This window comes from Dermacentor silvarum, chromosome 10 (genome assembly GCF_013339745.2).
Source record: "Dermacentor silvarum isolate Dsil-2018 chromosome 10, BIME_Dsil_1.4, whole genome shotgun sequence".
Lineage (NCBI taxonomy): Eukaryota > Metazoa > Arthropoda > Arachnida > Ixodida > Ixodidae > Dermacentor > Dermacentor silvarum.
In genome coordinates, this window is record NC_051163.1 from 44933694 (window position 1) to 44959782 (window position 26089).

The following is a 26089-nucleotide window of genomic DNA, read 5'->3' on the forward strand; positions in this document are numbered from 1 at the left end:
GTGTTATTTTTATCAATTTACCCCTGATATGGCTATATTTGCCAGCTTTTGTTCTCTTGTAACTCAGTGGTTGCACCCAGCGGGGGCTACGAGTCCAAGCGTCCCCTTTAGTAGTGAACCTCAGTTACCTTCGAGATACCCCTTGACTGAATGCGCGAAGGGGGTAAATATTTCGCGTGTGAAAACGTTAAATAATTTGGCATCCGAAAGCCAACAAGCGCCACTAAGACCTCTGTCAAGCGGGCAAGATAGGTGTACTTACGGGGAGTGTCGCTCGGTTTGAGTGCACTTCGCCAAATCTAAACGTCGCAAGTGGAGTGTCATTCGCAGAATAGTCCACTCCGGTCAGTGTGCGTTCACGTAACGCACTTTGCTGGCCGAGTGCATAGCGTCCCCACAACTGGTTTCAATGGTACACAATGTTATGCTTGAAAAAAGGACGCATAAGTTGATTTTTTGTTGTTCAACGGTTTTTAACAACATAATTTTTGTTTAGCAAGAAGCGAAACAGCACAATGAAGAAACGATTTTATTGTGCACTCAACTAACTTCCCGAGCGTGATGCGGCCGTACGGCGTTACACTGCGGCATTGACTTGCAACACTCTTATAATAAAAAAATTATTTTAGTTTTTAAGCGAAGCTTTATAGGCTCACAAGTGTCGGCGGCCGTGGTGGTGGTGGTGTCACATTGAAATGTGGGCCGATACTGGTGATTGTGCAGAAAGGGTCCAAGCTCAATGGCACGTACCAGGGACAAAAAAGAAAGAGAGAGGAAGAAAGAGAGAGAGAGAGAGAAAGAAAATAACCACGAAGGTCAGATGCACACACGAGCTTCGCTTACTCCCATTTTCTCGAAAGGGCAAGGGCTGGGGAGCTTTTTCTTGAAAAAATGTAATAATTTTGTTTTTATTTATAATACAACGTAACGAAGTTTCTAGGTGTTTTAGAAGCTTTTTTTTTCTTTTTAATCTGCAAGATCAAAAAAGGAGCTATTAGCATGTAGCCATGTTTTTTTTACTTCGAATGCGCTCTGTTTTTCTGTTTAGCACCGCGTAGCGTGAAGTGTCCCTCAAGGTCTCGAAATGCACTCCTTGTAAGTGCCCTTAACTTACCCGCTTGAAAGGGGTATTCAATGTAACATTGGCTGAATATGTATCTCGAATATAGCATTGTAACAGCGAAGCTGTTTAAACTGGGCGTTGGCCGTCAGGTGTAACGTCGAATTGTGGGCCGATCCTGGTGATAGTACAGAAAGGGTCCAACTGCAATGGAACATAGCCCTGTTAACTAGCGAAGCTGTTTAAGCTCCAGGATGGTCCGTCGAGTGTACGCCGCAAACCCTCCGCCTGGCGATGACGTCACCATGCGTAGCCTAGCAACGCTTCGCCCCAGCTGCGCCGACCGCGCCGAGCCTCGCCACAGCTGCGTGAGCCGTGACGTGCATCACGCGCGCCGCATCGCTTCGCCTTAGCTTTGCCGAGCCATGACGTACGTCACCGCGCCGTGCAGACTGGTGCCGCGACTGCGCAGACACGAAGCTAAGCCGTGACGTCACTGTGCCGACCCACGGGATATATACCTTAGCGTGGCCGCCGCGGCGACACCAAAGCTGCGCCGTCCCCGCGCCGAGCACATCGCCACTAGGATGGGGCGGCCGACGAAGAGCTTCACTCCCGAAGCAGCGGAAGCGCGGCGCTGGAATACGCCACGCCGCTACTCGAGAGCGAGTGAGACGACTTCGGCCCGATCCCGAGTATCGCGCCACCGAAGCGGCGGCGAAACGTCCGCGATTCGCAGAAGATCCGGAGTTACGAGCCCACGAAACCAAGCAACAGCGTTTGAGCCTCCAGAAGCGTCCAGATGCTTTAATGACCGAGTGTTCGTTGCTCCTTGGGCTGTCGATGATTCCGGGGTGATACTGCGCAAAACGTGGCCGAGTCTGGATGCATAACATCGCAAAAACTTGGCCGAACCGAGATAAAGCTAGGTGGGGTTGCCAGCTTCACTCTCAGCCCAGTATTCGCACCACTAGCCTGAAGTTGCCCCTAATATCTAATTTTGTTTACTTATGCTACCGGTTAAGACCCGATGGCATTTCAGACGGGTATGGTAAAACGGGAACAGATAACAACGAAATGCGAAAAACAAAGTATATAATATACAGGTAACGTAACAATATATACTAATTATACAATGATATGGCGCTTCGCGCCACGGTAAGTGTCGTTTTCCATCTCCGAGATGTGTTCTTTTTTTATTTTGGCTCCATCCACATGCGTAGATTAAAATAATTAAGGACAACATGTAACTGTTCCTTACTCAGTTCTTTCGGAAATAAAATCATAAGTGTGGACTTTCTTTTTTTCTCGACGCAGGTTTTTCAAGACGAAAGGAAATTCACCAATACGATGCAGCTGGATTTTACCATCGATGTTGGTTTGGCAAAGAACACAACAGTCATAGCTACAGTAGGAGCCTTCGACCCAAGTATGCGCATGTGGCTTGTGGGCCCTGATGGACGGCAATGCGAAAACTGCACTACTGCCATTAGTAACGTGACCAAGATAAACATACCGGACCCAGTACACGTAAGTTAATTATTAATTAAGAAATTATCATTGGCTAACCGAGATATTCGATAGTATATTTTGTAGCGAAGCACTACATGGGTGTTTGTCTTCCGAGCACGACTCTCAAGTCTTGCGTTTGGAGTGCCCCCGTGACATGCCATGTTGGGGCGTTGAGGTTGGCAGTTACCAGCTGGTACAAGAGATGACGTCACAGCGGTGATTGATGATTGCTAATACCTCCTTTGAAACGGGGCGTCGACAAATGGCCACCTAGCCTGCTTGAAATAATTGATTTGTACTTCATCACTGTAGACTAGCATTCTAACTATGTCTTTACTACGATTAGCATTCTTAAGGTACATCCCGCACTGTGCACTATCTTTGTCTTTGACCGTTTTTTTCCGGGCGTGAATGCACGGGCTGGAGAGAGAGCGCTCTTCAGCCGCACTGTAACGTGATCCACCACCTGCGCGATAAGAAGAATCCTATTGTATCAGACGTACTGGTGGTGCTAAAAAAGTCAGTTTCGCCCAAAAGGCGAAGCATCGATTGTGATAGCTAATTGATAAACAACTATACAAAAAAACGGTAGTCATGTTATCGGCCGTGTAAACTTGCAAACATTCGCTTACTAAATTAACAAGCATGGTGTCAGTGCGCACCAGCGAACATGAACACATGACACTCGATGAGCACGGACTCTAGCTGTAAAAACGCTGGTGTGAGGAAGCGCGGCAGCAGCAGCGAGTGAAGTGACCTTCGTGCTATCTATGGCTTCAACGCAACCCGAGGGGCAGAGCGCGGCACGCGCGCGGTGACGGTGTTATCAGCCCTTGAACTTCATGAGGATCATGATGGCGATGCCGACCGTAAAATGCCTCTGGAGTGTTCTAAATTGGGTATCTGCAGCAATTAACTGGTTCTCTGTGATGGTTAGCTTGGGCTGCTTGCAGCGATGCGTTGCACACGAATATCACCAGGTGACAGCCCATTGACAAAGGCGCAGGCTTCGACAGACGTATTCCACAGTGACAGTGACGCCGAGTTGCTTGAATGAAGGCTCTTGGTCGCTTCGAAAAGCTGAGGCCCCCTTATTAGGCACGTGCTTATTAAACCTCTTCAAGAACCTTGTGCGATAACGTTTGGATTAGGGTGTCGTGGTATATCATTATGCCACGCCGAACGTCCTTAAGACGCTGGTTCGCAGTCTTCCATCTGGGTATGCGCCTTGCCACAGGCGCCTCCAGAACAAGCCCTATTGAGAGCCCGTATGTTGAATCGAACGAATGATCCCTTCACCTACAAAGAACATACAGCCCCTTCACATATTTACTCAAAGTACTGTCTAACCCTCGACATCCTTGCTACACACGCGTTAACGATGTGGCATGTGCTGAACTGTTCCATAATCAACCCTCGGGGAGAGAGCCTTTATCAATGCGGATCAAAAAACTTACTGATGTAATGGATGTCCCAATCCTCGAACATTGCCGAATGGCTCTAGTAAAGCTGGTAACGCCGTTGCCATGGCAAATCGCTGAATGCCACCCATCATTTGTAGATGTAACAAATCAGGCTCCAGATGCGCACATATATGTGCACTCTCGAGAGTTCCAGGCGAAGCACACCTACCCAAAGTTTTACACAGATGCGTCAAAGTCACAAGCTGGCGTATCTTACGCTGCTATCGGACCAGAGTTTTCGGAATCTGATGTTCTACATCCTGAAATCAGTATATTCATGGCAAAAGCATATGCAATGCTGTCGGCTACTAAACACCTTAAGGAAGCAAACCTCTTAAAGGCAATTATATTCAAAGATTCCTTGAGTGTTATGAAAACTTTAAAACCGTTACGAAAACATGAAAAGCCTGTAATAAACGACCTCTGTTCAGTGCTATGCAATACGTATACATCTAACCAAGAGGTTGTAGTGTGTTAGGCGCCTGGGCGCAGGTGTATAGAGGGTAAAGAGCTTGCAAATAAAGTGGCAGCTTCCGTAGTAACAAAACCTAGAAATCCGTCCATACTCGTTCCTGCCACAAACTTGAAGTCATTCCTACGCAAAACAACTCCGGAGCCATTGGAAACACTTGTGGGATGAGCAAACATTGCATATGCTGCGTGTAATTAAGCCACTTTTAGGTAGCTGGCCATCATTAACAAATCCCGACGATCTGAAATTCTCTTTTGCCGCCTCAGATTAGGGCATCCATATGGGACTTATTCATACGTTTACTGGTAATCAACCCCCCCCCCCCCCCCCCCCCCCCGTGTGTCAGATGTGACGTAAGCCTGACCGTACTCCACGCCTTGCTGGAGTGCCGGCAAGCAGAGCGATGAAGGCACTTTCCTTTGGCGTGCAAACAGCAGATCCTCTTACAACCGGCACTCTTTCTTGGACTAGAGCCTTTGTTTAAAACCAAGGCAGTGCTTACTTTTTAATGATGTTGTGGTGCATGCCATTAGCGTGAGAGATTCGTAGCCCTCCCTTTATGCAGAGGGTATTGCTGCGAGTTTGCTGATTAGTAGAGCACGTGCCTCCAGACCATTGTGCTCAAGGGCCTTAGCGAGGCGGTGATGCTACTGAATTGACACACTTTTGTCGTGTTACTGCATTTTGGGATATGTTTTATGGTCATCGCTCGCATCACTCGTCCTTGACGGTTACTTGCATATTTTACATACCTTACAAGGCATATTTTAGACCTCTATGCAGCCTCACTTCATCAGACACTTGTAGTTCACCGCATCATCGACTGCCCCACACCATTTCGTGGCACTCATTGGCCATCCCCGGCCATTGCATCAAAAAAAAAAGACATACGTCATCAAACGAGGCAGCTTCTTTATATTTGCTAACAGTAAAGGTCAAGTAATGGGTGATCAGGAGGCATCGTCAAAAGTGGGTTGGTTGAATGGGGCCTTGTCAACAAATTACGTGTTCGGACAGTCTAGACCGTTATCAGGGCGACGCAGAATTTAGCCTGTTGCCCTAGCAGAAAAAGAATTGCGACAATGATCAAATTTATTCCTAAGGGATGGGACACTATGACAAATTAATATAGGATATTAAATGCTTGTCGATGAAACATAGCGTATGTAAATAATTTCTTAATTGTGTTATTAAGTGGCAAGCGGCCGCTATCAGCTATACTCGCTAATGTCCTGACATAACTGTAGGTTAAACCACGTTTATATTTCTCTGAGAGGGAGTCGTTGTTCCTAGTTGATTTCTCCGGTGTTCTGAGTGATGCGAAGCCTTAAAAGTGTGTTACGAACAACGCAGAATTTACGCTGATGCCCTGATAAAATTTTGAATGCAACCGAGATCAGATTAAGCGAAGAGTTTGGGGGAGGTGGACACTATGCCCAATGTTCAGGCGAAGGAAATTGTGTACCGGTGAATTACTGCCATTGTAAAGCTTTCTTAACGAGTGCTGAAAAGCGTATCGGGCAAGTTTTCAAACCGACTAGTCATGCACGAGCAACGTTTTCTAGTATGATTAAATTACAGGCAAGTGATTGTCTTATTGCAACTGCTGGAAATAAACAGCTCCGCGGGAATTTGGGCTGTGATTCTGCAAGGTCGCATTTGTATGTCGTCATTATCTTACATTTGACAAAATTGTGGTAGTCTTTTCGAAAGCTTCGCAATACGTGTCAGTACTTCTTTATGTATAAGTTAGCAACCTAGTCCCACCTTAGGTCGTTGATCGAATTTCTCGTTGATCGAAGCAATAAGTTGAAATGGTCAGTTTAGAAGGCGCTATCAGCCGGGCACTTTTGTCTTTGCCAAAGTGTAATGACTAGTATTTTGCGCACAAGACAGAGAATTGAGCAGGACGCTTGTTCTAATATGCGTATTTACCTGTCGTTGACTTCTTCCTTGAACGTACGCTTTATTTTTCAAGCCGGGTTTTTGGACGCTTCGGGTCGAAAGCAACAACAATGATTCTATGGACATCAACGTGAGAGTAATGGCACGACCGGAAGACAACACTGAACCCATTATTACCACCGGCCGAATGACAAGTATGGAACCTACCCTTAAATCCACTGTTGCCGTCATTGTCGACATCACCAAAGGGAACAAGATTGTTTGAAGGCGAGGGTTGTGGCCTACATAACTGACCCGCATGGTCGATTGACTACCTTGACACTTCACGACAACGGCGAAGGTACGGATAATTTTGCTAGTTCCTCTTATCGCTGAACTTCATGGAGTCTATTACGGATTATATAACTGCACAAGACCGACACATCACGTGATATTATACTTATGCATGACGACAGCGCACAAACAAGTTTTGGAACTCACCCGATGCGTGTTAGTCAACGGTGGCGCCTGTCACTAGGACGCAACACTGCCCCGAAAGGGCCCTCACCAGGTTCGGCTATTTTAATCAGAGAAGCGCAGCGTATTATACATCACGCGCTGACGCTCGTGTCTGCCAAATATTACAGTGCTGCTCGCCGATTGAAAGAGATGAAAGTTCAATACGCCAGGTGCCCTCCCTCTTGAGGAAGCAGTGACCCTTGCCAGAGAGACAAGGCCACAGGCACAAATAGCTGTGACGTAAAACGCAAAGCTAGCTACGTCGCTCGTCATGACAGGTGACTTCGGTTAATGTTCCAATTCGGAAGACGCAACGCCATCGCTGTAAATGCGCCGCGCAACCAGACTGGACGAGAAGAAAAAGAATACAAAGGTGGAGTTCCACGCCTGAACATGGGACGTGGAACCCTTTCAACTTCGTCTTCTGGCTCTTTTAGCACAGCCCCTATGCCTAAATTTGAAGCACCTCAGTAAACAACGCAAGGTTTCTCGGTGTTGAATATGTTGACAACATTCTTTCATTGATAATTTGTGATTATTGATTGTAAAGCCTTTTCAAATATGGCGAAGGCGTTCTTAGACCAAAACTAACCATTCATAATGGTCATCAGATGTGAAAAAAGCCGTTTTGAGAATGTCCTCTTCATGCAGTTGCACTTGCCAATATCTTGACGTAATATTTAAAGTTGAAAAGTGTCGTGACCTACCCAAGTTATCTAGCACAACATCGATGCGTGGGATAGGCTAGTAGTCTGGTAGTCTAACGGCGTTAATTTTCCGGTAGCCGATGCACAAACGGGTACAGTCCTTCGCCTTTCTTTTAAGCTAGGATGATAGATGCAGTATAAGGTGAGGATGGGCGTACTACACCTTCTTCGAGAAGACAGGCTTGTATTGCAATCTTCGCTTGGTCGGCCTGGGAACATCGGTTTGGCGGTCGGTGAATGAGAACCTTATTGGTTAGTGTAATGCAGTGTTGCTCACTCGCGATGCACCCGAAGTCCATTTGGGATTTCGAAAAAAAAAATGTCTTCACGCTTCTCAAGAACGTCTTTCAATGCTGCTTGTGTAGTCTCCTCGAGATGGGTCATGTCAACATTTTACAATGAAGAAACGTCAACGCTGAAGGCTTGTTTTCGATACGTCGGAGGGGATTGGATAGTATTGTTGCCTTGGAACAAAGTCATGGTGTTGAGGTTCAATGAGAGGTTTAAAAAGCAGGCATTGTCGAGGCCAAGTAACAGTTGTGTCTTCATGCCTTGCAGCACATGTGCTTTGTCTGTCCTTTCTTAAATTTCCTACTTGGAGTTCCGTTTGCACGCGACACAAAGTTATTGTTGATTAGGTGACTTGTTGAACGGTGGTGCATGGATCTTTGAGTAATTGCAGTTTAGAGCGTTGAACACAGTCTCGTTGATGCAGGTAATGGTAGCTCCTGTATCTAGAGTCACGCTCACAGTATTCCCGTTCACAAGGGCATCAAACCATATCAACATAGCTTTGGGTCTCTCTCCTCGTTTCCCTGATCGACGTCAAAGGCGGAAATGCTTTCATGGCGAGGGAATTCGTTGTGCCGGTGAAGCTGTCGTCTCAGTCCAGCTGAGGCACAGTGTCGGCACTCCTCGGAGAGCATGCGCGGCGGTACTGCTGAGTCTTGTCGCTTCGCAGCAGGATCATACTGCGTCATTGCCCGCCTTGCTGAACGGTGAATGTCGACGCGTCACAACGACGAATCTGTTTCCAGTGCAGCTGAAAGCCACTGCGCTGGCGTTGAGAGTGCTTTCGCAGCAAGATGCATCTACATTTCGGAAGGCACACCGTCAGTCAAGCCTGAAACGATGTGGGCGTCCTTCAATTCGGCGAGGTGGCCCAGTTGTACTTTTTCTTCGTTATATTGCTTGATTTGTGGACCTCTCTTCAGGCGACAATGTATGAACTGGCGGAATGGATCCCCCACGGGCGCAGCGAATCGTCGCAGCATGCTTTCTTTGATGCTTTCCCATGATTCGCAGGTGTCGAAAATCCCGGTCAAAGTGGAAAACCTCATCTTCCAGGTGATCGCTGAAGTGGTTTAACTTGTCTCGCTCCAGTCTTCCTGAGGTTGTCGCCTTAGACTCAAAGAAGCGTAGCCATTTGTCCAAAGCGGCGTCATCTTCGGCTCCTGTGCACTCCGGAATCTTGATCACATTTTTTTGAATGTGCTCATGATGCTGCTGAGGTGGATCCTGTCGACTTCACGTGACGAAAAGACCATAATATCAACCCGAACACTGGGCTTTATTTCTTCTTCGCTCGCGCTGTCTATCCCTCATTCACAGTCATCCTACTGAATGAACGTGAACCGTCACATTATATATATATACATATATATATATATATATATATATGCGACTCCTAAATTATGAAGTAAAGCTATACACAGAAACAACCGAAATACTCAACACCACGATTGTCTGCTACGTGACAGACACCAAGCGTCGCGCGACAAAGGACGTCATGCTGCAGAGATTGCGGAATTATGTTGTTGTTGTCCTGGCGCTCAAGCATACGCGATAATAAAGTGCCTGCCGCAAATTTTGCAGGGGCAGATGTGTATCCCGACGACGGAAAGTACAGTGGATATTACATCGAATTTGCTGGAAAAGGAAGGTACGTCGTGAAGACACGCGTGAACGGTAACGAGACGAGGGAAGCCTGCTGCGCATCTTGTTCAGGAAGCTCCATTACGCCCCGTAGGTTGTTGACGTTACCTTCTGGTGAGTTATTCAATCTGACATTTCCGTCAGACATTATTACTTATCACATGGTCACTTCACTTTATTGCAACGAAGCAAGTTAGCTTTGTGAATACAAATGGCTTCTACTTACTATAGACATGACTTGAAAGACAAGCCACGTGTTACGTGGCGGATAACGTCACGCGCCCGTGGCAAACAACGGTATATGACGCATGCTGCAATGTCGGGTCATTTGTCGTGGGTAAGGCGAGGGTAAGGGAGGGCGGACGTTGGCCAGTGAGAGTGAGGAAAGGTTACGGGTAAACAGGTGAGGCCAAATGAGGAATACGGGATCCACATAGCCGAAATACAGGTAAGTAAATTAGTATGCAAGATGAGTTTGAGGTCGGAACTACTTAATCACACCGGCAGGAAGCCTCCGTAACTCGCATTTAATTGAATAGATTGACTTATTGGCATCGAAGTCTACTTGCAACTGACCAAAGTCATAAATGGGTGTTATTAAATACTGAGAATCTGTTACATGACCGACTTTCTGCCGTCCCTCCGATGTTTCTTGTTGTTTTCCACCTATTACCACAGCTCAGCACCGTCCTTTACCTGAAATAAATATTGTTCCACTCAATTTTTATTGCGATAGTAATTATATGGACAGTCAGGGAAGAATTTCTGCCGTCGCCGTCGCCGTGAGGTTCCGTATAATGTCCAAAGGCAATAACGCCGTCACCGCGCGCCCTACGCTGTATGTGCGAGTGACCGCGTACGCTGGGAGTCTACCAACGCATCTCAATCTTGCCCGCGCGAAAGGGAGCAAAGCTGGCAGCAAGTACGCCGTCTCTCGCCGCGCGCGAGGCACCCAATGTTGAGGGGAGGAGAGGGAGAGGCATTGAGGGGAGGGGAGGGAGGGGGAGACAGCGGGTGTCTGCGGCCATCGATTGTGATGTGGTCATGTTTGTTGGGCGCGCTGACACTAACTATGCTTGTTAATTTAGTTAGCAAGCGAATGTTTACAAATCTATACAGCCGTTAAAAGTACTATCCTTACTTCGTATGGCTCTTTGCTAATTTGCTATCGCACATCGATGCTTCGCCTTTGGGTGAAAACTGCGACGCTTCCTTCCTATGATTAGAGAGGGACAAAAGCGTGAGGGTTGTGGCTTTTCAGGCATTGCATGGTAGCGTTTGTGGAAACGTTGAAACGAACAAAAGACGTGACGTTAATATAGCCAAAGCTCGACTACAGTACAACCAAAACCGATTTGTTTTATGCTTCGGCTGCAGCATGGAAACTGAAGTCGAGGCCATAGTCGAGGCACCTTATTTACAGTAAGCATTCAACTCAAGGGGAAGCTTTAGTTCGGGGACTCCTATGTATATGCATGGGAAACGAAAAATAATGTTTGTCGGCAACACTGCGCTAATTGACAATGTTTGCTGCATTTACGAGGAAAACTTGAAATCTAGTCACTGCTGCAAACAAAATTTTGATTTACGCCTTCAGCTATTTGCTAACTTTGTTAAAACAGCAAAGTTTAGCAAATAGCAAATTGCAAGCACGTTTACAACTCCTAACTCAACAATCAAAATTATATGATTCTGCAAACTGCAACTAATAACACATCTAAAGCGAACAAAACTGATTTATTATAAAACGCTATATAATATACCATTGTTATGCGACTACGACTTTAGCAAAATACCCGTAAACATTGCAACAAATTAACGTTTTAATACATTAAACGTTTCCGCTTTAGATGCGCTAACAGATTCAGTTGATAGAACAACGATATCTGCTTTTGAAGTAGACATACGCGTTTGTCAGCTTAGTGCTTCGATTTTATTGTGATAGCAATTATATGGATGCTCGAAGCCCATTTATGCCGCGCGCGGTCTTCACGCGCCAGGCAAAGGGCGAGGCGACGGAGAGGGAGGGGTGGGGTGCATCCTGCTCCATCGACTGCGGCTCACAGCGTAGTCGCGCGGCCGCAGTATCTTGAAAACGATCTGCGATGTGGGCGAAGTGCGCGCCCGCAAGGGCCTCATCTTCAAAGAGATCTGTGATAGGCACAAAGTACATGCGCCGAGTGCCGGTAGCTTCGTATGCGGTGTGCTTTCGACGTTTCGTTCGCGTTTAAGCGAGACGAGAGAACGCGCGACGGTCAACGTGCTCGCTGCTGTGGCGTGCTTTCTCACTAAGGTGTTTTCACTGCGATGATTCGCCTTTCGGGCGAAACGGCGATTTTTTTAAGCATACCAATTCTGGGCTATATTTAAAAAAAAACCTCCAGTCTTTGATTAAAAATCTTCTCCCCAACAGTCACTCGAATTTGCCTTTCTCTTTCAAATGCAGAAATTTTCATATAAATTGGTCCCTGGGTCGCTTCGTAAAAGCTCGTTTGCCTTTTAGATGTGTTTGAATGGGTGGTATCGGAGTTGGCCCCGTGCTAAAGCTTCCTCCTAAGTGTTTTGCTTAACCTCCATACCGCATTGCTGTCATCCATGCAGGTTATCTCTGTCATACCATTATGAATATCAGCACAATCCCAGCATTCGTGCCGTACATAATGTTCATTCTACAAAGCGCCTATTAATGAAAAGGGACTGCCTAGGGTGCCACGAGGACTCCGTAGTTTACGCTTCCATGTCGCTAAGAAATGAATAAGCAGCTCACCTTAGCGATTGTGGAAATGTCTGACTCGCAGATTTGAAAGTGAACTTCCCGCTAATTATGAAAAAAATACGTCAGGTGTGGTGATCACTTAGCAAGGCTGAATATTTGGTTTAGTCAAGGTCACCGTAATCAAGGCAATAAAGCAATGTGGCATGCTTTGACAATTGGTATGGCATGGAAGGCAATCACACTCTTAAACTACGCTCTCTAGACTCAATAGTTTATTTGAAACCATAGCGAACCGAAAGGAAAGGTAAAAGTGGTAGTATTTTTAACGTGAACGTGAAGCCAAGCGCGGGCGGGTAAATTTCTGATACTTGAGGGAAAATACAAGGGGGGGGGGGGGGGGCGAAATTTTCTAACGTGAAGGTGAGGGGGAGATGCGCATGTCACATTGGTCGTTAGAGTGAGGGACGAAAACCAAAAAAAGGGTCACTTGCATACGTCTGCATGGTCTCGTGTGTCCTTATTTCGGTCGGCACTGTCTCGTGTGTCCTTATTTAGTTCCTATTCAGGACCTTTTTGTTTTCCAAGCAAAATTAAGCGTCGGCATGGCCCTAAAGAAATAGAAAACTGGAAGCATCGAGGCTGGCTGCCTCAGTCGCGTGTGCTACCACGGAAGAGAGTCGCAGTTCCGCCCGAAAGGCGAAGCATCGACTGCGATAGCAAATTAGTCGACAGCTATAGACCGCATTATTTTAGCCTCGCACGCAGGCTACGGGCGCGCTCCAATACTCTCGACACCAGGCGCCACCTCTCGGCGTGGACTGCGGGAATCGGCGGACTATCGTGTGGCGCTTGTTTGTGAGGTTGCTACTCACGGTTTGAGTGGGTAGCAACAATGTACAAAAGGTACTCGTCAGGGCGGCATTGTGCCGTCGTCGGCGTTCTTGAGAAGCTTGTGGCGAGCGCCAATTTTTGAAAATTCCGCTCGCCGTTACTCTTTGCAACACTTGAAGACGAAAGCCTGGCGCAATTTAGCCATGCATTGACTTATACATTAAGTTAGACATTAGGTTTTACTTTACCAAATTAAAGGCTCTAGTATAGCCTCCTCGATAAGCTCTGTGCCTGTCAAGACGCCAAGACAACAATAGGGAGTCGCCGTCGCCAGAGTTGCAAACTGCCGCCGCTCATTTCGCTGAGGGCGCCACCGACGTAGAGGGCCTAAAATCCCTATATAAGGAAATGTCACAGTTTCGCCCTAAGGGCGAAGCAATGAATGCGATAGCAACACAGCAATGTCATACGATGTAAGGTGAGCGGCTTTGGTAGCAATATGAATTGTAGTAAACATGAGCCGATTAAGTAAGCAGGTGTGCTGCGGCGTAAGTAGACCGACATGAAGAGAGACTCGATGACCACGAGAAGGCGCGTGTGAAACGGTGGTGTTAAAGCCCCTATATTTATAAAAGTAGCGCCATCCACTTCCCTCCTCCTCCGTTCCACTATCGCGCTCGGCGCGACCAGCGCGATCGAGGCGCGATATCGACAGTGGCGCCGCCTGCGTCGGGCCTGCCGTGGCAGACGACAGCTAACGTGCTACCAGAGGAAATCCGAGGAAAACTTCGATCGCGCCCTGCGGAAACGTTTTTGAGGCGCGATTTTGCTTCGTCAGTCAGTAACTGGTCTTAATAATGCCGTTTTGGAAGTAGCAACGCGACGATGCGAGACGGCGCAAATATCAAGTGTGCAGCAAGCGTTTGCGCACGCCGGATGGTAAACAAAAAAAGCCTTTTGCCCTCGCCTTGTCGGTTGCGGCAACTTAAGGCGCAGCAGCATGCCATCACAACGAAGTTCTTGTCCCTAACACGTTTGATCCGTTTGTGCGTACAGCACTTTCGTCGCACAGGCCCGAGAATGGCAGTCGGAGCGCGCTGGAAAGAAAAAAAATATACAAAAGCGCGACGCGAACTTCCACATGACACGGATTGGCCAATGGGGGAGCGGAGGAGGCTGGGGCGACAGGAGGCGGCTAAGAGAGGGCGAGGAGGAAACGCCGGGGTGAGCGCGGTGGCGGCAAGATCTAAGAATGGCGCTACTTTTATAAATATAGGGGCTTTAGGTGGTGTTGATGAGAAGCGCTTCCCGTGGGCAGCGCGCGTGCGAAGGGACACACCTGTAGCGCTGCACTGCCGATCCGGGCAGCATTACATGTGTAGCGTGCGTTGGAAAATGCAGCCCGACTATTACTAACTGAATGAACAAGCGTGGTGTGAGCGCGCACAAACAAACATGAATAGATCACACTGAATGACTTCAGACGACTGTCAAAACGCTGGCAGCAAGCAGCGGGCGCAGGTACGTGCGGTCTATCGCTTTAACGGAAACTGAGCGGCCAGTGCATAAAGGTCAGAGCCGTGTGGAGATAAGAGACGGTGCGGCGAGCGACGAGCGCGGTTGCTGGCAGAGGAAAAGTGCGCCCCCCCCCCCCCCCCCCCCCCGCTCCCTCCGGCGCTGGCTTCCCGCTTCCTTGCTTGCGCGTGGGAGAGATAAGAGACCGTGCGGACGAGCGACGAGCGCGGTTAATGGCACAGTAGAAGTGCCCCCCCCTCCCCCCCCTCCCCCCCCGCTCCCTCCGGCGCTCGCTTCCCGCTTCGTTGCTTGCGCGTGGCAGATTGAGTGCGTTCGCTCTCCGTGATAGCGCGCGTCCCCGCACGCTTCCGCTCGGGCATACGGCGCGCGGTGAAGATTTTATCTATACGGAACCTCACGGCGACGGCGACGACGACGGCGACGGCGACGGCGACGCCGACGGCAGAAATCCGGTTGAAGTGTCCATATAATTGCTATCGCAATAAAAGTACCGCCATCTACTCTTTCCTCCGCAGCCTCCTCTCCTAAAGCGCTTGCTTTTTTCTTTACTTTTTGCTTGCGAAAGCCAAGTCGACGGTGGCGCACATAGAAAGTCTACGTTGAATCTTTCAGGTCGGGCGCGCGCGCCAACGCGTGGCTGCGGCTGCGCAGAGGACTTTCAACACGGCTCTGAGGCGGAATATATATATATATATATATATATATATATATATATATATATATATATATATGAAGTGAAAAGCGCGCGCTATCATCGTCCAATCGGAAATACAGGAGAGAGAGAAGTGGCGTTTATCAAAGAATGGCGGTACTTTTCTTATATAGGGACTTTATGAGGGCCGCCGCCGGCCACCGCGTCTCCCGTCTCCGCGGCGGGCGTGACGCCGACTGTTTTAATTGCTGTGATGGTGGAACAACGATCGACTGAGTGGCCAGAGCCTTGGTTATAATGCTGTGGAGCACCATAGTATTGTCTCGAATAGAGTCTGTGAAAGTGTGAGCGCGCTTGCAGCAACTGTAGCGTCAAAGCGGATTGCGCATCGCACGTAGCAAAAATAAAAATAAAAATAAATAAAAACGAAAAAAAACGCGAGTTTGTTCATTGTGGTTAATACGCCCTTAGTTACCGTAGTAAAGTGCAGAAAATACGCAAGTCGGCAAGCGTTCTTACAGATATATCTTGTCAAAAATTGCTTGCGACGCTGCTCTATAGTGAGCTGCTCTTATATTCTTCTTCATCCTTCATACTTATAGTGAGTCGTCCTTCGGGCCACGGCGCGCGTTAGTAGCATACTATTTTTATCACTTTCAGACAAGTCTTCCCCAAGTTCTTTTGCATCGGATGAGCGTTGTGGCCGACGTGAATATTCATACCCAGAAACATTTGCACTTTTTACCACGTCCGTGTGCCTTGGCGACCAGGAAAAATAGAGACAAATATTTAAGGACCGAGAAAAAGCGCCGGATGCCTTGAATAAGCAAGATGCGAGGAAATGTTTCATTGCGAACGCTTTGTTGAACGATGCATGCAGCTCAGACATACAAAATCCCGAAGGCGCTTCTGTCATTATATGCTTTGTCACGTCACTATATGCGTTGCTCGAAGTTACATGTATCCACGTGAAGAAGCTCACGGTGCTTTACCCGCACATTATGTCTGTGAACCAGCGTGGCCTCTTCGATTTTTTCTTTTTTTGACGTGATCGCACGTCGAAAGCATCTAGCAATCACGGTCGCCCAGCGTTAAGCTCACGTCCACGATCACCCAGGAAGGTTTAAAATGCGTGGACCGTACCGACGTTGCTAGGTTTGACCGCACTTCACGAGAAAAACCGACAAAAACAATGTACCCGATTTGCGATCCCAGTGGAGGTAACGGAGAGACGTAGACGCGGGCACACGATAGGAGTCATGAGCTGAATGGATGGATGGATGAAGCTGAACCCTTTAAATCGGGCGGTAACACGCCGCCTAGCCTTGACTATTAACATATTTTGTACTTTGTGGAGGGTGAAATTTCACCCCTGCCTTGATTTTTGCCACCAATCGGATAACCTCCGTTTGGTTATTTCTACCCGCTTAAAGTCTATTTTGCCTCCACTGTCCCTAAACCTCCAATGCTTTGAAAAAGTCAGCCCCGTTGCTTTGCACTGTAGGGTTAAGGCCTTTACAGAAAAGTATGAGGTGTTCAGCTGTTTCCTCTTCTTCTCCACACGCACAGCACAACGTGTCTATACCTTGGTACTTGACTCGGTACATCTTAGTCAGCAATACTCCCGTCCTGGCTTCAAATAACAAAGAGCTTCCCCTAGAATTATCGTAGATATTTTCTTTGGCATTTTCGTGCTTGAAAGTTCTGTAGTTCCAGTGCTGATTTCGTCTGCATCCCTGTTTTCCATAGACCCCTCTCTGTTTCTTTAACCTTCTTCTTAACCACTGTTTCCTGGTTTGCACATCTCCTGCAGTCCAAATATTTGATTGACAATTTTCTGGTCAGCTTCTCCATTTTGTGTCAACATTCCTCATGTACAAATAACTGAAAACTCTCCTTGCCCACCGCTTTTCTGCCATTTCTCTCAATCGCTCCTCAAATTTTGTCTTGCTGCTAGCTTCCCTGCCCTCGAATGACGTCCATCCTATGTCACCCTGTACTCCCTGTTTTGGTGTATTTCCGTGAGCTCCCAAAGCAAGCCTACCTAACCCTCGCTGCTTAACTTCCAACCTTGCTCGAACCTTTGATCTCATGCACAGGACTGCATTACCGAAAGACAAACTAGGGACCATCACTCCTTTCCAAATCCCTCTCGCCACTTCGTACCTATTGTAATTCCACAGTGCCCTATTTTTCATCCCAGCTGCATTTCTGCTACCTTTGGCTAGTCTACGTCGGTGGCGCCATCTCTCGGTGGAAACGACCAGTAGGAAGAGGAAAAAGCGACGGCTGATCGAGCGCCGTTTGACAGGCACAGAGTTATCCAGGAGGCTATGGCTCTAGCTACATGTAAAACCCCGTGTGGCGCCTACCCTCGTATCACGGACTTGGGTATGGAATATGCATTTCCATAGGGTCACGTGACATTGTTTTGCCATCCGTGGCGACGCGGGGTTTTTGACCAGGCCATTGCCAAATAAGAACACCTCCGCATCAGACACATAAAAGTTTCGTCTTAATAACTGCTGGGGATTTACGTGCCAAAACCACGATGTGATATGATGCACGCCGTAGTGGACGGTTCCGAAAATTTCGACCACCTGTGGTTCCTTAACGTGTACTGATATCGCACAGTACACGGGCTTCTAGCATTTCTCCTCCATTAAAATGCGACTGCCGCGGCCAGGATCGAATCCGCGTCTTTCGCGTCAGCAGCTGCACACCGTAACCACTGCACCAACGCGGCGGCGCTGTTACGTATTCGGCGGCTCGACGCCGAGGGTGGCAGGACGACCGGCACAAGGAACAGACGACCCATGCAGCGCCAGGAAGACCATCACCTTTATTCTATAAGCGACGCCATTTCTTTCTCTGTGGCGGCGCGCTTTTTGCGCGTTACGTAGCCAATCAGGGGGTGGCAAAAATAAAAAGAAAAGATATCGCGGCAAGCGGGGCAATCTCATCTGCAGGCCCCAACGTAGAGTGACCAACACCGCGAATGTTACAGCGCCGAGCGGTGAATTTTCGAGAAATGAAACGCTAGGAAACCAGATCATGATTATTGTTGCGTGGAAGAAGGGCACCCCAAGTATTTTTTTTTTCGTTTTTTTTTTCGTTTTTTTTTTTTTCTTTTTTTTTAACAGCGGATATGTTTGAGCCTAGCGTCAGTCCGTAACGTGCGAACCGAAAACGTAGGCTGATCCTAGCGGTAGTGCAGAAAGGGTCCAAGCGCAATGGCACATACCCCTGTGAACTAGCAGCGAAGCTAAGCCTGGCAAAGTCTAGGTAAGCATGGTTGGGACTACTTAAGATTAGACAGTCATCGACAGCCAATCGATAATGGATCAATAATCAATAAATTCCGGAAAATACTGGGGATGACTTGGTAGTGCTTAGCGTAGCCCCAATACGTGGCCAATACCTTTCGAGAGCCAATCGATAGCCAATCAGTAGCTAGTCGATAATTGATCAATATTCAACAAATTCCGGAAAATGCTGGAGATAATTTGGTAGTACTTAGCCTAGCCCAAATACGTGGCCAACACCTTGCGATAGCAAATTGATAGCCAATCAATAGCTAATCGATAATCGATCAGTAATTAATTAATTCTGGAATACGCTGGGGATGACATGGTAGTGCTTAGTCTAGCCCAAAAGCCAGGACTAGTTAGGTGCCCATCAGCTCCGCTGTCTCTTTAGCATTGCGCCTCCAGTGCAAGCTACGCTTTTTTTTTTCTTAGTGTGTTCAAGCAAGCACGCCTTGGTCACGTAACACGTAACCAACGAGGCTATTAGAGAAGCTTTCAGAGTTGGTTCAAAAGTAAACAAACAGTGCTTCACGGCAGTATTGTTATTTTCATCGCATCTTTCACTCAGTAACATTACACGAGGTGTGAAACGCATTTCAAAAAGCGCTACCCTGTTTGGATAAGTTTTTCGAGCTGGCATTTGCCAGAACACTTAATCTAACAGAATATCTCGCTTTACGACGCGCAGAAACAAACGCATAGGTTTTCCGCAAACGAAAATGCGTGGCCCTCATTGCGACCATGATACCGCGAAACTTTATAAAAGTCAAGCGTGCCCTCGATCCGACGCGTGTTCTACTGCGTTCGTCATGCGTACATCGTGCAGAAGTGAACTGAGCATGCACTTAGCCATTTCAAGCGTGAACGGTCCGCTTGAAGCACAATTCATTGCCACCGCTCCTGCGTCCGCCAGTGCTGCGATTCGCAGTGCCCGCCGTCCACAGCCAATGCTCGCACCGCGGCGCCACCATCGCGAGAAAATGGCGGCTCCGGAGAAAGGTTCTGAATTCTAGTCTATACAAAGTAAGGATAGTAGTTGTATCGGCCTTGTAAGCTTGTATAACATAGGCATACTAACTAAATTAAAAACATGGCGTCACGCGCGCACAACCAAACGTGAACGCATCTCACTAGACGACCGCGGAAGCTCCCTGTCAAAGCGCTGGAGTGAGTCAGCGCAGCATCAGCGACCGAATTAAGCTTCGTGTCGGCACTCGCATCACCGCGATCTTAGCCGAGAAAACGCAGGGAGGGCGGACTCTGTCCCCGCCGCATATGGCTTTCAAAAGACAGCCGCGCGGGCTGGCGCTCGCAGCGCCGCACGTCTCCCCCACCCCAACGCCCACCCCTCTCCCCTTGAAGGTTCCCTCGCGGCGCGACGGCGCCGTAAGACGGGGCCCCTCCACCTCCCTACCCTCCCTCCGGAGCGTTGCGCGCGACTAGAAGACTGCGCTTCTTTCCCGCTTCCCGCCTTTGTGTGCGCGAGCCGCAATTGCCGGCTCATCGTCGCATGCTTTCGCTCGCGCTTTGTGTGCTAGCTAGCGCCCTATAGTAGAGACCAGTGGATGCAATTATTTACTCGCCACCTAAAATCCTTTACTTCGAATAAAACATGGCGCAGGAATGCTCTACACATGTATCGTTTTTGAGAGCAAGGGGTAAGCCGCGTGTTGTGTCTCGAAACCGAAACAGGGCTTCAGTATTTTCAATTGCAACATTATTTGCAGGGCATTGCAAACCGGGCTCTGATTATGACGTGAGCTGCTTTCCAACCAGCAACGAAGATTTTAAGCCGGACCCGCCACCACAAGGGAAGCCCATCGGCCCTTTCCAGAGGGAGGTCGATCTAGGAACATTCGATGTGCCATTTGACCTGCATAAACACATGGTGCCTCCAATGGCAGTCAAGAACCTAAGAGTTTCTGAGGAGAGACCAGGAAAAAATGGCACCCTTCTGGCGAACATGACCTGGACATGGCCAGGGAAGCACATGGACCATGGAACTGGTTGGTATTGGATCTGAAAGCGCACCGTAGTTTATCTCAGCAACCTACTGTTTGCAGATGACATTACCATGTTCAGCAACGATGTGGATGAGCCACAGCAAATGATTGAGGACTTTAACCGAAAAAGTGTAAGATTAGTGTTAAATGTTTAAATGCAGAAGACAAAGGTAATAGCTTGCAAGATAATTCGTAATTGGCAGTCAGCCTGTAGAATATTCGCAAGAGTGCGTTTATATAGGTCAATTACTCACAGGGGATCCGGATCACGAAAAAAATCTTCGAAACAATAGAGATGGTTTGGGGCTCATACAGAAGGCATTACCAAAACATGGGCTTCAACTTATCACTATCCGAAGAGAAAAGTCTAACTGTGATTGCATTCTAGGGGTACCAACGAATGGGGCAGAAACTTGAAGCTTAACGAAGTTTGAGAAGAAGCTATGGAGAGTGCAATGAGCGATACAATGAAAGTTGAATAGCGTATTACACGAAGAAGCAGGAACACTGCACTGTGGGTTGGAGAATAAACGGAGCCAGTCGATATTAGCTCACATTAAAAGAAAAATGGGGTTGAGCAGCCTATGTAACGCGTAGACAGGTAACCTATATTGGTGCTACAGAAAGGTTACCAAGAGAAGGGAAGCACAGTCGAAAGCGCAGTCGCGAGAACTAGGTGGTGCGATGTATGTAGGAAACTTGCGGGCACTACTTGGAATAAGCTAGTGCAAGGCAGCAGTAATTGTATATCGCTGTGACATGCCTTGATCCTGCAGTGGACATAAAAACAAGCTGCTGCTGGTGATGACACCAAAGGACAAAGTCACCTTGGTGCTTCAATCAAACCTGCACACGTGGTCAATTGAGACGAATTCCGCGCGTGATAAGCGAAAGTAAACAAATATAACAGCGGAAATAAAACGCTTGACCTAAGCAATGTGAAGAGAAGCCTAGCCGTGATATTTCATGATGCCAACATTAGGGTAGGCAGGCGTTTCCATGTTTCTACTGCACGGAACTACCTATCAAATCAAGTCATAAATTTCGAAAATGAAGTATCGCGGGACAGCAACAAAGGCACAAAGCCACAATTGGCTTGACAGAGGACTGTCCCCCATAAACTTGACAAGTGGAGCATACGAGTACATATTTTTTTTAATGCGTACATAGTAATGTACATGACACATACAGAATACGCACCTTATGTACATATATCTATATATAAAATGTCGAACAAGCTAAAGCGTATTGACATTGGCTGAAGGAAAAAAAGGAATGAAATGATGCAAAGAACGAAAAAACAAGGATGAAAAAACTCCAAAGCAAAAAAACCATGACGTACCAATACAATACCAATACCAATACTACTATTACAATGCCAAACATATCATGCCATACCAGTACCATACGAAATACCATACCCTACCAACATGTAAGTGAAACAATAAAATATTTATGGTTATATTTGTGACAGAACTGTATCATTCAGATAAAAAAATTTATACACTTATATTATGTCGTTAGGTCGGTTAGCTGCATCGATTTTTTCGGTTGAAGCCTTGCTGTTGAGTAGATTTGGGAGTCGAAAAAGCAGCATTTCTCGACGGTAATTGGTTTTAATCCGTAATACGCTAGTAATCTTTATTGCGCGTGGTGTAACGTTTTATTGCCGGGTTAAATTGGTGAGGGAGCAAAGGAAGGGTTATGACTCTTGCTGTCTGTTTCATATCGGCGCAATTGTTAATGGTGATAAAGTTGAGCAAAAGGTCTTGTCATCAGTAAATCGAATAGAGGAGTGATGTGAGCGTGAAACTGGACATTAGCAATCATGCGAATCGCCTTTTTGTGCAGTCTGTATATAGTTGAAATATTTGTGTTGGTGGTGGTACCCCACACCAAGTGTGCATGTGTGAGCTGTGACTGGAATAGGGCGCTCGAGGTTAGTACATTGATTTCTGCCAGCCAAGCAAAAAACGCAGCTTATCCAAAATACCGTATGCTCTGGAAATTTGGTAACACCGTCACTGATATGAATGTCGTATACCATGTTATGTTTGCCATAATGTCGTACCTAGACACGTTAAGCACGGCATATTGTCTAACAAAGCTGATCAGGATTAAGGGTCGCAGTGAGTTCACTGGTTTATTTCTACTTCGGCATAAAATGGGTTTTGATTTGGATGTGTTTATCGTGAACGAGAAAATAGTACGTCAGTCCCATAACCAATGAAGCGTGTTCTTTGCTGTTAATGCCAATTCGTTATTCAATTTTTCCGACGCAATATCCTCTTGTCGTCTGCATAGGTAACAAATCGAGCAATCTCTCCAATGCGAACTATATTGTTGACATAGATATTGAACAGTAGGGGGCCAGGTATGCTGCCCTTAATACACCAGGACTAATACATTCTAAATCTAATAAGCACTCATTTATTGTGACTTGTAGTTTGCAGTGCCTAAGATTTGTCCTAATAAGGGCTAACATCAGCCTAACAAGTCAGCACGAAAGCAGTAATGGTCCACGTTTTCGAAGCGAAGCTTTCTGATGAAGCCGATCGGAGGCTTTTGAGAAGTGGATATAAATGCCCATAGCATAAGCCTGTTTTTCAGAAGAATGGAATGTCATTTCTTTTTTATATAGAAGAGCTAATTCTGTAGATTTTCCATTGACAAAGCCAAAATGAGACATCGTCATAATATTCTGCTTATTTAAAAATATATATACGTGTCGTTGTGTAGCATCTTCGCAAAACCCCTTGAAACAATGGGAAGAACAGAAATGGGTCTGTACTTTCATAAATTATTCCCACCTCCACCCTTGAAGATAATAGAATCATTGGCTATTCGACGATTTTTTTTTGGTACGATGCCAGAAGAAAAAAATTTTGGCACGATGCCAGAAGAAAGAAAAGATTTATAATGTAGGCTAAAGTAGGTGCAGTGAAACTGGCCACAAGTTTTGCTGGTTGAATTTGAAGGCCGTCAATGTCGCTACTTTTTAGAATTTTTAACTTTTTCAACAACTGCGTTAGTAAGAAAAGCACTTTCACACTGCACTTGGTTCTAAGTATCTGAGATACTTATCGGTTTACATAGTGTCACTTGCTGTAACAAGGAATGCATTAAAAACAATTGCTAATTCACGACCAGATAATAATTGACCACCTAACGTTGAATGATCTACCGTTGGCTTCGTTTCCGAATTCAGCAACGTGTTGAAACGTTTTTCAACGTTTCCAGAAAGTATCATTTCTTGAGGATTTCTGTGCTGAATAGCTAACACAGGTAGTCTTTTCGCATTTCGCTTCATGCTGTTGACTTTGTTTCGGTGTGCATGAAATACCTTCTTGTCCTCTAGAGTTGTAGATTACATAAAGCGTTCACACAGCGCATTTTTATAGCGCATTGCCTTCAGGCAATCTTTTGTTATCCATGTCTCTCGTGCTTTTTCCGCTTTTATGTTCGGTATACAAGCGGTACTGAAAACACGTTGCTCATATGTTTTCTCACGTGTAGCGATAAATGCATCATTATGCAACATCTGAATCTCATTTCGAACATACGCCCTTCCACGTCGCTTCATCCAGATGTTGCTTGAAATTCTGAAGCATGGATCTGTTTATATTTGAAGAAATCGACGACACAGTTTGCTTGTGTTTAGTGCAAGATGGCTCGTGATTGATGAAGAGGTAAATAGCTAAATGGGTGCTAAGATCAGATTCTATAACACCAGAACTTAAGAGTTCCTCGTTTGTATTTGTAACTAACACATCAATACAGTTGATTTGTCACACTGAATACATGTCGACAGGTGAATGGCACGGTAGAAGGCGCTTGCTTCCAGTAAATGGACAAGTTCAGTAGCCGCACTAGTCGCACTTGAGATGTCCATGTTTAAATCCCCGCCAAGTACTAAAGCGTATTTGCGATCATCGCTCAAGCTCAAATATTCCTCTAGAAAAGCGAGAAAGTTGGAAATTCTACCACTTGGCGGGCGATACGTAACGCAGAAGACAAAATGATTACATCGAAAGGTAATCCGTAATCTTCAGATATAAATTCGAATTTCAAAATAATTTCACAGTTGATGTCCTTTTTTTTATTAGGAGAAATACGCCTCCACCCTCTCAGTTGTGCCTGTTCAGAAAGAAAGACACGTAACCTGGCAATCTAAGCCCCCTCGTGGTCTGCTTTACACCATGTTTCGGTTATCATAACATCAAAAGCAAAGTTGAAGCTGAAAAGAAATTCACAAATATCGCCGTCTTTTAGAGACTGGGCGTCAATGTGAAGGAAAGAACAGCGGCCGATTTTTGTGCTGAACACGCTACTCGAGTCTTGCGGGGTTAAATAGTGCTTGTTACTATTAAAAATTTTTAAACCAAATCGGTTCAGAGTTTCGAACTTCACCCATCTTAATTTACCAATCTATGTCAGATAATTTACCAATCTTATCATATTTAACAATCTATATAACAATCTTCAGTGTACGGGGGTATGAGCCATTGTTTAAGGTGGTATCAGCCATTCATGAGCAACTGACGTGTCCTAACACGTTTGAGCAGCAACGCCACCGTGAACGCGCTCGGGAAAGGGCTCGGCGTCGGCATGTCGAATCTAGCGTGAGAGCTTCCGAAGCCCAGGAGAAACGTCAGGGAGGAGCCGAGAACCCCGAGTTGCGGGAGCGCGATGTTGAGTCGGAACGTCAGCGTCCTTTCGCATCCCAGGAACCCGACAACGGTGGTGGACGCCTCGGCAGCGCTAGCGCCAAATTCCGTGGAACGTTCTCAACCGGAACGTTCATGATATAGCCATGTTCGGTTGGGTGATGCCCAACGACGATACGCCCAATCTCATTGTGGGAGCAGTATTCACTAAAGGCGACTCACCATAGTCACAGCTGCGCTGGCTTCCAACTTCGCAGTAGTGGAAGGGCTCTGAATTTTTCCTTGCAACAGTTACACCAAACAGCTTCTTCAGCTGCGGGCAGAGTTCTTCGTTAACAAAGACTGCAGAAATAGGCGGTTGGTCGATATCAGCTGTGCAGAATCGTACTTTACGAGATGCGTTATGTGGATTGCGTTTTTCTCGGCAACGAAGCTGCAACTACATTTGCTTCAGTTGAGTCTTAGCTCTGTGGCGGGTTTCCATGTCATCCTTTGAGATTCGTTCATTGACTGCTTCCCTATATTTCTGACGGTTAAAGCTCTCCTCTCATGGCCGGGATGCCTTTAATCTAGAAGTTCCGGTTTCGCGAGTACTATTCAAGATTAACAATCCACTAATCATTGGTTGCAATTTGTTGATTCAGCAGTTAACATACAATAGTAAGTCGTGCGTTCTGGTCCTTGAGTTCTAAATTTTTCCTTTGAATTTCTAAACATCGTGTGTCATTTCTTCAAATCTTGCACTTAAGTTTGCAAGGTTATTTTCAACTTCTCTGCATAGTTTCCTCATTTCTCGTTTAAGCTTGATGAACGCATGTAATGCG

At 46.6% G+C, this 26089-nt stretch overlaps 2 protein-coding genes across 2 annotated transcripts in view; both read left to right on the forward strand.

Moving 5' to 3' along the window:
• The window catches only part of LOC125940925 (calcium-activated chloride channel regulator 2-like), a 290188-nt gene that overhangs the window by 147034 nt on the left and 117065 nt on the right, over nucleotides 1-26089 (forward strand). The gene's annotated exons all lie outside the window — the stretch shown is intronic.
• The window catches only part of LOC125940928 (uncharacterized), a 29469-nt gene continuing 5769 nt past the window's right edge, over nucleotides 2390-26089 (forward strand). Inside the window, exons 1-2 of the mRNA XM_049657659.1 lie at nucleotides 2390-2590; nucleotides 20323-20601. Coding sequence (XP_049513616.1) covers nucleotides 20481-20601 — 121 coding nt within the window. The 5' untranslated portion in view covers nucleotides 2390-2590; nucleotides 20323-20480. The remainder of the gene's footprint in view (nucleotides 2591-20322; nucleotides 20602-26089) is intronic.